Source organism: Peromyscus leucopus, chromosome 23 (assembly GCF_004664715.2).
Source record: "Peromyscus leucopus breed LL Stock chromosome 23, UCI_PerLeu_2.1, whole genome shotgun sequence".
Lineage (NCBI taxonomy): Eukaryota > Metazoa > Chordata > Mammalia > Rodentia > Cricetidae > Peromyscus > Peromyscus leucopus.
Genome location: NC_051082.1, coordinates 40,281,114 through 40,295,954, shown reverse-complemented (window position 1 = coordinate 40,295,954; position 14,841 = coordinate 40,281,114). Strand labels below are relative to the sequence as shown.

The 14,841-nt window shown below is 51.7% G+C and overlaps 1 protein-coding gene across 1 annotated transcript in view; it reads right to left on the bottom strand.

The window, feature by feature from the left end:
- Positions 1–14,841, bottom strand: part of Mad1l1 (mitotic arrest deficient 1 like 1) — a 326,242-nt gene that overhangs the window by 288,867 nt on the left and 22,534 nt on the right. The window contains 3 exon segments of the mRNA XM_028859735.2: positions 8,885–8,946; positions 12,273–12,387; positions 12,505–12,635. Coding sequence (XP_028715568.1) covers positions 8,885–8,946; positions 12,273–12,387; positions 12,505–12,635 — 308 coding nt within the window.

The window sequence follows — 14,841 nt, the reverse complement described above, 5'->3', positions numbered from 1 at the left end:
CACAGAATGAAGCTACGCCTGACACTGTTAACCAGGCTAAGAACCCATACCTGGGTACGCCATAGACCCTAGGAGAGCCTGCTACCAGCACTCTGCTAAACAGACCTAGCATTAAGCTGCCCTCGGTACGTATATTTATACCCACAGGTTAGTACATCTCTCAACCTTCATCAGAGAAGCTTCTTTGTGACAGACAGTAATTCCTACAGAAACCCATACCTGATTGGTGTGCAGAGAATAAGAGTCTGTGGAGTACTTAGCCCTAAATGGGACATCAAAACCAAACTCTTCCTCTCAAGGCTCAGGGATCACTGTGAAAAGAGGGTGTGGAGTTCCAAAAAGCCACAGGCATCCGATAACTGCTGCGAAGCCGATTTTTCCAGACACGACAGGGTCACTGCACTCGTGATTCTGACGGCATGTACAAGACCTACCACGGATGGAGGAGGGCTGGGGCAGGAAGCCGGTTTTCTCTAGGGATGTGAATGCTACCCATGTTCCAGTAGATGGTCCTACACCTATGCACACACTGGCAGCAGTAAGTAAACTCAGTAAGTTTAAAAAAAAAAAACACATGAAGTTGGGAGGGGCTAGTGGAGAGGAGTTGTAGGAAATGGGCTGTTTGATCAAAACACAGACATATATGAAATTCTCAAACAACAAGAAAAGGAAAGAAGGCGGAGAGTGATTGAGGACACACCTGACATCAACCTCTGGCCTCTACATACATGTATACACATATACACACATCAAAAAACAAATGGGGGAAGGGAACAAAAATCAGCTGTGACACCAGAGGCTGCCACAGCCACCTCTTGTCACATCACCCTGGGTGTGAATCACATCTTCAATGCTCAAGGCTTTGGATGCATTCGATCAGCTTCAGAGGAGGCACTGGAGATGAGCCCTATCTGTATGTAGAACCTGGAAGAAAGGCCCCGAAGCACCATGGGTAGAACAAGTGTGGAGCACAGGCGGGCCAGGCTGCTCCCTGCTGAGCACGCGGCTGCCTGGTGCGGCTGCCCGGTGCGGCTGCCCGGTGCGGCTGCCTGGTGTGTGTGTGGCGTCTGCCTAGAAAGCGTTTGTTCTCCATGCTCTGCATCCCCTGCCTCCAGCCCTGCTCTGGTGCATGAGAGGCACAGGGCCGACAGCAGCCACACAGAACATCTGCCTCCCGTCCCTTCCCCACGGGACTGTGAGCACATCCACCTCAAGCAGATGGCCATCAGTACCCCAACAAGATCCTCCTGCAACTTCCCAAGGGGCAAAGAAACAGAGGGGCTGCCTTCCCAACCCACAGGTCAGGATGGCTCTGTGGCCCTGAAGCCCCTGCTTCTCAGGGGAAGGCACAAATGGGCGGGCCTTGTCAGAGCTGCTAGGCAGTCCAGAGGCAACGGCCATGCACCACAAACACAGCCCTCCGGACACACTCCGCCAGTGTTTACTGAAGGCCCATCGCCCTGAAGACCAGCCCTATCTACCCTTAGGTCCTGAATCACAAGACTGAAAAGACGGCTGACCCCAAACCTTCCCAACCTCCAGGGCAGAAAGCAGCGGGGACTGTCGGGAATGAGACCACTGGCGGGGAGCCCTCCACAAACACATAGGCCAGCTGGGTCCCCCTCTCCAGGACACAGGCCCCCTACAAGCTGCTTGCTGGCAATAAACCAAATGAAGCCCAAGAAAGGCCCACACTGCAAGTACCCAGAGGCGAAATGCTTCTCGAATCTCCCTCCTCCACAGCTAGGCTTCAAAGAAAAGCAAAGCCATGATGGACATCACTTCTTCAAGACACCTGACAGCTCGTTTACCTCCCCTGCATGGGGGAGCGCTGGGTATCCATCAACAGGACACCCAGGTCATTACAAACCCTGAGCGAGAGAGCAGGCGAGCGCAGGTGTGTGGCCAGGTGGGCCAATTTGCTCCCACCTTGGAAGAAATCTACAGTCACGCTCCCTCGGTCCTCCTAATTGGCCTGGCACATCAGGGACGCTCGTCCCCAGAACATGTCATCTGGCTGGCAATGATGCTTCAGCAAAGTCCAGGTCAGCACTTGCTGGCCTCCCACTCTGACTCCAGGTCAGCAGTTTGACGTGGAGAGCTGCCTGTCCTGCCGTGGCCCACACCACACCACTCCTCCATGCCAGTCAGCCCACACACATGCTGACAGGTATAATGACCACCCAGCAGGGGCTGAAGCCAGGCCAGGCTCGGGCATAAAAAATGACACAAGTCAGGTGCCAAGTAGCCAGGCATTCAGCCACTGCTAAATTATTCCCTCCACAAAACACAGGCCTGAATACAGAGGGGTCCGACACCCGCTCGGAGCCTACCTAATAAGGCCTGCGTTTCCATCTGAATTGCTAAGCATAGTGTTTCAAAAGCCGACCCAGCCAAGTCGCCTGCTCTCCTCTCCTCGCTGCTGTGACTCACCCCGATCTCTGCTTGAACCTTCGAAAGCACACTCACCCAATTAAGCCCTGGGCTCCCATACCCTGACTGAAATTTATAGAAATATGGCTTTTTCAAAAGGCAATTTGGCATCAGCTATCAATTCTAAACACATACTTTCTTTTGAACTAAGAAAAAAAAAATGCCTTTAGGAATTTATCCAACCAATGCCGATGCTGTTTCTTGGGGGGAAACAAAGTAACTGTCCCTGGGGGGGGGGGGGATCGGTCTGTCCAGACCATGCAGAACTGGTAGAGACTCAACTACTCCAGCTGGTGCAGGTATACCGCCAAAGATGAACGGACAGGACCCAGGCTGTGCCTCAGTTGGTAGAAGGCTTGCCTCGTGCCTTCACTAGGGTTTCTGTTGCTGTGATAAATACCATGACCAAAGTCAAGACGGAGGAGGAAAGGGGTCATTTCTGATTACAGCTTGTAGTCCATCATCCAGGGAAGGCAGGGAAGAAACTCCGGGCAGAACTGGAGGCAAGAACTGAATGAAGCAGAGGCCAGGAGGGAGCTGCTTACTGGCTTGCTCCTCACGGCTTACTCAGCCTGCTTTCTTACAGAACCCACACCACTGGACCACCTGCCGGGGTGTACTGCTCCAAGTACACTGGGCTCTACCACATCAGTCCTTAGCAAGAAAAGGCAGCACAGGCTTGCTCACAGGCCAGTCTGGCGGGGGCACTGCCTCAACCGAGGTTCCCTCATCCCAGATGACTACAGCTTGTGTCAAGCTGACCTAAAACTAGCCAGCACACCTAGTCAGTGCCCAACTGCCCGGCAGTCCAAGCACTGTGTGCAGTGGACCTTGTGGTGAGTGCCTGTAATCCTAGCACTCGGGAAACGGGAACAGTAAGATCAAGAATTCAAGATCAGCTCCACAGTGAGTTGGAGGCCAGCCTGGGCTACGTAAGTCTCAACAACACAAGCCAAACAACAATAGGCAAGCATAATAAAGGCTTTTCTGCATTCTCTGCGCACCTCTAGAAAATCAACCCAAGGGGGTTCTGGGAGCCTTGCCTTGGAACCAGTCTGCTGGAACTTGGTGACAACCTAGGATTGAGAACAGGCATCAGAGTGAGCCAGTCATTCGGGTCTGAGGCCTCAACCTGTGGGATCCAACCCCAACTCTGACAGACAGTGTCTGAGCTCGGATTGTAGGACGCCCAGCTGGCACCAACTGGAGAACTGCTTGCTGTGCAGAAAAAAACACCCACATCTGGTGTCAGGGTGCGGGCCGAGCGGGCGACTGAGAGCAGAGAGGGAAGGGTCTATTTTCTCCTCCCCCGTCTCTTGCCACGTCCCGCCATTATTAGGTCATCCATAATTACTGACAGCTGCGTCTTATGTTTGCAAAGCACAGATCTTGGACATGCTGTTAAATTTATCCCTAAGTGCTGCACCGCGCTGATGCTACTGTACACGCCGTGTCCTTCCCACAGGTCGCCATGGGACTCAGAAATAAACACCATCATCCTGGTCCACTGCCACCAGTCCTAGGACCCTGCTGACCCGACTAATGGCTTCAAACTGCTTTTTATTGATACTTGGAATTCCTACATGACTTTGTGGTCTCCAGATAGTTAATTAGTGTTTTTCTATCCAGACCACACATCCCGATTGTTTGGGGGAAGCGGCATACGTGCATGTGTACACACACGTGTGGTCAGAGGTTGTCAGAGTGCTCTATCATTTTCCACTGCATTCTCCTGAAATGGGATCTCTCACGGAACCTGGGGCTTGGCTAGCGGACAAACCCCCGCGATCCTGTCTCTCTCTCCCAGCGCGAGGGCTCCAGGTACATGCAGCCATGCGCGGCTTTTCATGTGGGTGGAACAAGTCCCGCATACTTACCCAAGGAACCACCCACTCTGTCCCAAGATGACCTGCTCTCTGATTACCTAGTCACACAGGTGAGGACAATCGGGGGAAGGGAAGAACACGTGGCCTCATCCCAGTGAGGGGCAGCCCCCGTCCAGCATCTGCAGTGCTGAGAAGACACGCTCTCACCCTCTCGTGCCGGCCACCCGTATCACATCGCCGGCAGTTGTTTCCAGGTGCCTCCTATCTGGCTGCACGATCTCTCTCCTTTCCTAGCCTGCTCAAAGTCTCAATCAAAAGCAAGTGCTGGGTTGTTAACCAATCTCCCAGCTTGAAATGCTCTATGGAAACAGCTGATTTTCCTCAAGATTAGCGCCCTCCATTCCTGCTCCACGCTCCCCACCAGCCTCTCCCTACTATTCCACAGCCACATTGCCCTGCACAGGAGACTGCGGTCTCCAGTCACTCACTCTCCATACTATAAGTCCTTCCCACAGTCTACCCTGAGAGAGCAATGTCGAGATGTCACCACTCTCCATACCCCCATGCCAACACTGTGCCAAACCCCAAAGTCCTTGAGGATTAAGAGGGTCACAAGCTCGCTATCACCAATACTCCCCACAACACAGAGGGCCCTGCCAGTCCCATACCACAGCATCATATATATACACTGCCAGACTCTGTCCTACCCATTACTCTCCATGTCACAGAGCCTGTCTACCCCCAACCCAAATGACCCTGTGCATAACTGCCCCGGCTTACATGACCCCAAGTACAGCTTACATGACCTGTGTACTGGACACATCACGGGTAGAAAGAACTATGTGTTCTGCCCCATGTGACTCTGCATAAACACATCATAACCATGCCATCTGTCCTAGCCTACTTGACCCATGGCACTAGATGCATCCCAGAGAAACTAGCCCATTCACCCCAGCCCACGTGACCCTGTTGCACTGGACACAAACAGGTACAGACTTGCCTGCTCTGGCTCATATGACTGTATACACTGGACTCAACACAGGGAGACAGAAGCATGTGCCCTAGCCCACATGACTGCATGCACTGGACACATCACAGGTAAACAGCCTGTTTGTCCGGGCCCATGTGACCCAATACACAGGACACACAGCAATCTCTCTACAGTTCAGTATCTGACGCCCTCTGTCAACTTGCTTAAACACCCCTCCTAATATCTATCTCTAAGCTCCTCAAACATAAGTATCACACTTCAGAGAGCAACACTGTTTTTCCATGGGGAACTCACACAGCGCAGAACACTGCTCTCGACTGGATTTAGTATTACCTAGCAGACACACATCTAACATGACTGTGAAGGTTTCCAGCGAGTTTTAAGCCAACCTGAACGTAGGTGGCACTATTGATGAGCTGGGGTGAATAAAAAAGACAAAGCGAGCTGAGCGCTCCCGTTCACCTCTGCTTCCTGACTGTAGACAGTGTGAGCAGCTCCTCCTCACACTCCTGCCGCCACGCCTTCCTCACCTTGAGACTTCACGCTCAAACCAGGAGCCAGAGTCAGCCAGCCCATCTGTAAGCTGTTCTATCGGCCACTTTGAAGTAATGACTGCATTAGGGCTGGGCACTCAGGACGACCCGAGCTACATCCTCACAGGATCTGCACCAGACACCAGCAGACCTGAGGGGACAGAGGACTCTGAGAAATGATGGTCAGACGGGCAGACAGGGCACAGGCCATAGCAGGCAGCCCCTGGACCCAGACCCCTTGGTTAACAAGATGCTAACATTACTGAGGAAGTCCCTGTGGAAGACCACTAGGTCCCAGGACGGGCTGCCAGGGTGTCCACAGGCCTCCCTGAGAAAAGCTGATCTTCAAGGGGGCAGTGCCACCTAGTGGTAGCTGCGCTTCAGAACCCACAGAACCACAGGTCAGTCATGCTCCAGACATGCAGGCAAGAGCGCCTGCTTCTGAAAGCCTGGTCAGGTCTCCAGACAGAGTGGGTGCTTGAACTGGTTACATGTATGTGTATATGCGTGTGCTTGTGCATACGTGCATACATGTATGAATATGTGAACAAGCAAATGTATGAGTTCTGAGGAATTGCAGTCCCGGCACTGAACCCCAACTATCCCCCACCCCACCCCCGGCCCCACCCCTGACCTTACATTACTTCTGCTCCCGTCCTGCATCTTGTCTAATCTCATCGACCCCAGGCTTCAACCAGTCACTCTCCCCGCTGTGCACAAAGAAGTTGCAATGGCCCCCGAAGCCTGCCCATACACACTAAAGGGACGGCTCAGCTGTTAAGAGTGCTCACTGCTTTTGTGACTCAAGTTCAGGTTCTGGCACCTATATGACAGCTCCCAACCACCTGTAACTCCAGTTCCGGGGATCCAACACCCTCTTCTGGCCTCCACAGGCACTGCACACTGTGATGCACATGAACTCACACATTCATGTGCATACACACACAGTAAATAGATAAAGAAGTAAACAAACAGTGGGTTAAAAAAAAAGGTAAAAGCCAAAATCTTCATCACACCAGAGAATCCAGAACCTCAACTTTCTGCCAACTCTAAGGCTGTTACTTCTTAGTTCCTATTGCTTCTGGTGTGTGTGTGAGACGCATCATCAGTACTCAAATGCTGTGACCCATGTATGGCGGTCATAGGACAACTGTGGGATCAGCTCTCCCTTCCACCTCTGCCTAGTTCCAGAGACCTTCCTTAGGCTGTCCAGCTTGCATGGTAAGCGCTTCATGCACTGAGCCATCTCAGCCCCCACACCTTTTTTGAGGATGAGTTACTGGGAAATGAACCCAGGGCTTCCCACATTCTAAGTGCACACTCAAGCATATACCAGCAACGCTCAAACCCAGATTACTGTGATATCGAGGCACATTTAGTGCAGCTGGTCTGCATCCCACACCATCAACGGGACGAGTGTAGCCACAGGGGTAGAATACAAGTTACCCAGGGTCTCTATACCCAAACCTCTGCCCTAGGATGCTTAAGGAAGGTAAGCAGGCTTCCAAGGTGCCAGCAGCCTCAGCAGCCCAGGGAAGTGTATACATAACAGCTATAAGAAAGCCAGCGTCCTCCGCCTTCCAGAAAGGCCATTCACCAGGTGAGATGCTTCCTAAGGACATGACCCTACCGGACCTCACAGGCACAGCTGGGAAAGGCCATGCACTCCTCCTCACTTAAGAGAGGAGAGGGCCAAGGCAGTGCAGCTTCTGAGAAGGGTGTCCCCACCTTCCTCCATGAAAACATGGACCACCACTCCTCCCTCTTGCCCAGCACAGGCAGCCAGACAGCACCCACGGACGAGTTGCCTTCACACCAGCCGAGCTCTTGACAGGGCAGACAGCTGGGAAAATAGACCCAAAGGGCTCACAGAGCAGCTAGACACTGCGACCCGGCCAACGTGGCCTGTGCTACTCCAGAAAGGGCAATGGCTCCACTGGCCTGATTGGCAGTCACCAGGCACGCAGGCACACCAGCACGCCAGTGTTCAACAGGGCTGGTCCGACTGAGCATGAGGGGACTCTGATCTCCGTCACAGCAAAGAAGTCACGGAGGTGTCTCGTCGGGGCAGAGCAGCCCTGGGAGCAGGAGGGACCCTTGCCAGGAGCTAACAAACCCAGAGGGCAGGAGGAAGCATGCAGTCCTGGGCCTGCTGGGCTAGCCTCTGAAAGAAGATGCTGCAGATGGCCGGAGAGGAAACCAAGAGACGCTGTCAGGTGACAGAAGTGACGGAAGGCACCGCTGCACTGGAAGGTGATGACTCCAGAGCCAGCAGGGGACAGTGTGATTATAAGACAGCTGAGCTCAGGCAGTCTCCATCTGGCCTCGTTTCTCAGAGCAGCGGGAAAGACAGCCAGCAAGCCGGAAGTATTAAAACAAGGGGCCGCTTGAATCCCACAAGCCTGTGCCCAAGCTCCAACAGCTCATCTCAACCATCGGTACCCCAACTTCCCTGAAACCTGGAAAGACATGGCCATCCATGAGGAATGACAGCCAGGCCAAGGCTCACCGCAGGTAATGGCAGCTGAAGGGCACCCCACACTGAACCACAAATGGGGCAGATCAGCAGTGAATGGCACCCCAGAACAGAGCAGTGCACAGGTGGGCCAGCAACAGGGAACTCCGCCCTTGCTGTGTGCTGAGCACACAGTGTCCAGCAGCTCTGCCCTCTGGTCCACTCCGCACCGCTCCACTCATGCCTGATGCACCAGTCACACGGGACGCTCCATCAGCTCCCCGGGGACATGAATTTTCCAGGACACTGGGGTTTTAACTCAGTTCACCCCCACAGGTTATCATCACCTAAAAGACATTATTAGTTCCCCCCAAAGCAGTTGCTTCCCTATACACACAGGGTCCTGTGGACATGCAGGCCAGCACAATACTGCCTGCTCTGTGGCTATGCAGATTCTCAACAGTCTTACAATGAGGCTCTACCACCCTCCGAGCAACCCACCCAGTGAGCCGAAACAAGAGCTCCTCACCACAGCACACGAAGACGCCTGCCTGCCCTGTCCTCTGAGGACTCTGAGCCAGGAGGCAGAGGACAGCACAGGAAGGTGGCAACCCGGCCGGGGTGGAGACAGCAGCAACTCACCCACCTGAGATTCAAGCCCATTGTCTGGTCCAGTTTCTCCCAGCTCTGCAGCTTTGCAAGCAGTTTCTAGAAAGACAATTAGAGTCATCAACGTCTCCTGCCCAGCAACTGTCATGTGAAAGCTAACAGTGACAAAGGTACTGGAGTCCCCGTCCCATCTGAGACCAGAGGTGGCTATGCGACGTTAGCCCAAGAAGGTACATGGTTAGCCTACGCCTTGCCCCTTTCTGCCCTGCGGTGCAAGTTCAGGCAGTTCCCAGCACTGTAAGGGTGCCACAGTCCTGCAGCAGCCTGGGCCTGGGACAAACCCAGTCCTTACTCGCAAGGGCAGATCTCTCTTGACCTTCCAGGAGCCTCTCAGAGAATGCTAAGCCCTGGGCAGATGAACTCCACTCTAGAGCCAAGTTTTCCCCAGTTCTTCGGTAGGCCAGGACCAAGGATGGCTCAGATGGGTCTAGCCAGCCACAATGGGGAGACAGAGCCAACCACAGCTGTGTGCCTGTTCTATACCAGCTTGAACCCCATGAAACAAAATCACTCAAGATGGCAAGACGGCCAGCAAGACGGCAAAAGAACTCACCAATGTGCCTGGTGAATTGAGTTTGATCCCCAACATGCACTTGCTAGGAGAAAACCTACTCTCACAAGTTGTCCTGGGACATCTATACTATGTGGCACATACATTCACTCATTCTTTCTCAAACACATACTTATACACACACACAAGCATACACATATGCTTTTGGCACACTCACTGTTTTTCACATAAACACGTGCACACACACATACACCCAATACATTGTGGCATGTGCATTCACTTTCTCACATACATACATATATACGCACATGCACGCACACACACACACACACACACATACACACACACACACAAAATGGCATGTGCATTCACTCTCACATACATACATACACACATGCATACAAACATACATACACTATGGCATGTGTATATACACAAACATAAAAACATAAAATAAAAGAGCGGGGCAGGTGCTCAGCTACTAACTTTCCTATGGCCATTTCCTCCATGAGACACTGTTCCATGCCAGGCCCTGACTGCTTTCCTTAAGACAGACAGGGCATGGACTGACCCAGGGTCAACAGCCAGCACACGTCCATGTACAACTTTGAGCTAAGCAGTGTGATTCTACATCCTAAACATTAGATCTAGGTGTGATATAAATTACATTGGTAAATGTCATGTGCTGTCTGCACCTGTTAAAAGTGGGCTCAGGGACCAAGCTGGCCTTCCTTGCTTCCTTGTCTCAGACTTCAACCAGTTTATTTCAAGTCCAGGACAGGTATTGTAGAATATTAGTTTGGGATGCATTACATTTGTTTGATGTGGAACATTTGTTTAATGATGCAAAGACGTGTTGCATTCCTTTATGTTGCATTTGTCTGACTCTGTGAAGCTGTGTTACTTTGCCTGTCTAAAACACCTGATTGGTCTAATACAGAGCTGAATTGCCAATAGTGAGGCAGGAGAAAGGATAGGTGAGGCTGGCAGGCAGAGAGAATAAATAGGAAGAGAAGAGCGAAAAGGGGGGTATGGTGGGGGCAGCCACCCAGCCAGACATGGAATAAGAAGGAAAGAAAAGATATACAGAAATAGAGAAAGGTAAAGTCCAGAGGCAAAAGGTAGATGGGAGAAGTTAAGAAAAGCTGGCTAGAAACAAGCCAAGCTAAAGCCGGGAGTTCATAAGTAAGAATAAGTCTCCATGTGATTATTTGGGAGCTGGGTGGCGGGCCTCCCAAAGAACAGAGAGTAAAGCAATTCAACTACAGACTGAACCCCCTTGTCCTGCAACAAAGAAGAAGAGAACTACAAGCTGCTATGGCACTAAACACTTGGTACTGGGCCGTGGTGACACACCACTTAATCCCAGCACTCATGGATCTCTGAGTTCAAGGCCAGCATGGTCTACAGATCCAAGACAGCCAGGGCTACACAGAGAAACTGTCTCAGAAAGAAAAAACAAAAACAAAAAACACTTGGCCCTTGGGAATAGCTAAAAGGAGAACCATCCAACAAAGGTAACTATTGCTTATTCATGGTATAAAAGCGCCCGTGGTGAGAATATGAAGCCGGATGCATCACCCATGGAGAGGATGGTCTACCCAAAACTCTCCATTGGGAACCCCAGCAGGACTTCCAAGTCATCTCTGTGGGATGCTTACGCACCCAACTGGATGTTCTCTCTCTCTCTACTTGCTGCTGTTTTCTTTACCTTTTGCTTGCTGTAGACTTAATGAACTCACTCACTCAAAACCAAAAGAAAGGCTCTCTAGACAGAATGCCAGAGGAAGAACAAAAAGTTCCAGGTCTCTTGCCTCCAAGAGGCAGCCTCCAGGAGAGGCCTGTCTGGGACTGTGCGAACAGATAGGAGCTGGTCACAGAGAACTGTGCAGTACCAGACCCTCAGCTGCCTGGGACCTCAGAAGAAGACAGAGATGGAACGAACTGGGGAGACAGATCCAGCAAGCAGCTTACCACACAAGCATGAAATCTGAGTTTAATCCCAACACTCATTTAACAAAAGCTGGGCATAGGAGCAGCCACCTAAACCAAGGCTAAAGGAGAAGAGACAGGCGGAGACCTGGAGCCACTGCTCATCCAGGCTAGCTCATTTAGTAAGCTCCAGGTTCAGTGGGAGACTCTCAAAACAAGGAAGAGCGGTCAGAGAGGCCTCTGAGGCTCTAAAACAATGGAGAGAAGTTGTACTGCTCTTGGCTGCCCATCAGAATTACACAGTAAGACACTGTTGCTATGGACAGCACACACTATGGAGAACAGAGAAATCAAACTACAACTGCTAGATGCCTCCTCCCTATTAGCTCGTCGTCCTTGGGGTGCTGCAAGGAACTATGCAGGCTGCTGGGGAAGAACTGTGATCAACAGCCTTATCCAGCATTAGAACCTGTGTGTACGAGAACACGCAGCCAAGCTAAGTGAGCCTAAAGGTGCAACAATGACAGGTATGTTACCAGGGAAACCAAATGCTTTCTGATTAGATTTGGTGCTCGTTCCAGAAGAGGGAAGTCCCATCTGGCACTGTAAACCCAGTCAACAGCCCATGGCTAGGGATGTCATGGACCCTAATACAGAAGCAACACCTACCGTACATAACGGATCTGTTGAGTCACCTTCTAAATAGCTACACTTATGCCCATAGAATATCCTGTTGTCAGCTTTAGTCAGAGAAGCCTCTATCTGCAATAGTCAGCAGTGACTGCGGAGTCTCATAACTGACTGCGCTACCCACTACAGCACTGCAGCAGCCCCATGGCAGACCAGTTACTGTGTGTGACGGCGATGCCCAGGGGGCTCCAGACAGGGCAGAGGATAGAGACATGCTTCACCCACTACTCACCTCCTTCTCCAACTCCAGGTCAACCAGAGCTTCCTGCATCTTCTCCTGACGGCCCAGCTTCCTCTGCAGACCTTCCAGCTCCTCTGTGAGCAGTCCGTTGGTCTCCCTCATCTCCCTATGGGGCCAGAACAGTCATGCCAAGAGCCACACATGTTGAGGATGGGCCCAAGAGGCACCAAGCCCAGGCAGCCAGCTCCCAGCTAGGGGCAGCAGGTTGCGCACAGGCCCTCACCTCAGATGAGTGTTCTCCTCACGCAGCCTCTTCAGCTCGCGCTCCATCCTAGGCAGCCTCAGCAGCTCAGACTTCATGCTCTTCACCACAGCTGCATCCTGCTCTTGAAGGCACAGCTTCTGCTCCAGGTCCTGTAAGAGGCAGAGAGGAGGCTGAGTAAAACAGAAGGCTAGCCCAGAGGACTCACAGGCCTCCAGCCAAAGAATGATCTGGAGCAGGCAGAAGGACTGGCCCACGGAGATCATGATGGTCAGTCTAGAAGAAATGGAGGTGCCAGGAGCCAGGGGGCTAGCCCAGGCAGTAAGCACTTGCCATGCAAGAAGCGTGAGGCCCTAAATCCCCTCAGCCCACAGGGGAAAAAAAAAAAGGCAGATATAGTAACACACCCCTTTAATCCCAGCACTTGGGAGGCAGAGGCAGGAAGGTCTCTATGAGGTCAAGGCCAGCCTGAGCTACAGAGCAATTTCCAGGACAGCCAGAACCATATGGGAAGATGTGACTCAAAAATAAATAAATAAAAATGTAAAGATTGCCGGGCGGTGGTGGCACACGCCTTTAATCCCAGCACTCGGGAGGCAGAGGCAGGCGGATCTCTGTGAGTTCGAGGCTAGCCTGGACTACAGAGCGAGATCCAGGAAAGGCACAAAGCTACACAGAGAAACCCTGTCTTGAAAAACCAAAAAAAATAAATAAATAAATAAAAATTTAAAAAAAAAAAAAAAAAGCTGGGAACAGTGGTACACATTTTCAATCCTAGGCGGAGTGGAGAGTCTCCAATGAGACCCTGTTCAAAACAAGGGGGGAGGGGACACCATCCTGAGGAACAGCGCTGACCTCCAGCACTCACATCAAACTCCCGACTGTCTGTTACTCCAGGCCCAGCGGACACAACAGCTCTGGCCCCCCTGACACCTGCACGCATGTACCCCTGCATTCACATATGCATGCTCACTCAGACAGAAATACATATACACCTCATTTTTAATCAAATAAAAAAAAATTTTTTAAACAAAGTCATGGGAGCCACAAAGGTCCTCTAACTTGTCCCAGGCCCTCTAGGAAGCCTTCCAGGACTATGCGAGCTACTCTGCTCAGCTGCACCCTCATCGTCACCTCTAGAGCAGCCCTGGACAGTACCTAAGAGCAGGACCCACAGCATTGCCCCTCCCGCCTGTGCCCATCCACATCCCATCCAGCCCTCTGGTCCCCAACAGCAAGAACCCACGGCACTTGTGGCCTAAATGCTGTGCACAGAACACCTCTGGCCACCTGTGGTCGGCTTCTGCTGTGCCAGTGGTGAACTTGCAACAGTTGAATCTGTCCCCACTGTGTGACAGACTTTCCTACACTGTACCCGTCACCCTGGCCCTCAACAAGGTAGCACTGGCATCTAGTGAGACAAGTCACTGAAGAGGCTGTATATAAACACAGAAGCAAATCAACTGATCAACAGACCCTCATGGAGCCCAGCTCCACCCAGGTAGAGTCAAGTAGTGAACAGAGTGACAGAGAGGGCCAACTGGTCAACCTCTATGCCCAAGGCACAAGGCAATAATTAATGACTGGTGGGACAAGAACTAGGAAGAAGGTGACTAAAAAGGTAAGGGGCAGGGTCTAGAGAGAAGGCTCAGCAATGAAGAGCCCTCACTTGCTGCTCTGCAAGCAGACCCAAATTCAGTTCTCAGTACCCAGTCAGGCAGCTTCTGGCCTCTGCAGATACCCACACCCACACATATTTATAAATAAAATAAATAGCTAAGAAGGTAAAGAAGACAACAGAGGCATGAGGAGTTGCCCCCCACCCCCCCCACACACACAGCAGGGGCAGCGGGGAGACACCCGACACAGCCCCCCTTCCTCAGATTGGACAATACCCTAAAGGCACAGGCAGCCACGGAAGGGGGCTCCGCCAGCACCCACCAGAACAAGGATTCTCAACCTTCCTAGGGCTGCAACCCTTTAACACAATTCCTCATGTTGTGCTGACCCCAACCATGAAATTATTTTCGTTGCTACTTCATAACTGTAATTTTGCTGTTATGAAACATAATGTTAATATGTCTATTTTCTGATGGTCTTAGGTGACCCCTATGAAAGGGTTGTCGTTCATAACCCATAGGTTGAGAAGTACTGTACTAGAGTAAAGGAGCCTGACCTTAATTAAATCAGACAACCCTAGCTTGGTGACCTATCTCAGCCATGCTCTGGCCGTGCAAAACCAGACAGGATTTAAATGTTCTTCCTGTAGTACAAGCTAGTCTCAAATTGTGATCCTCCCATCTCGGCCTCTCGTGGGCTGGGATCACAGGTGTGTCCTGTGCCCAGCTCTCTAAGCCT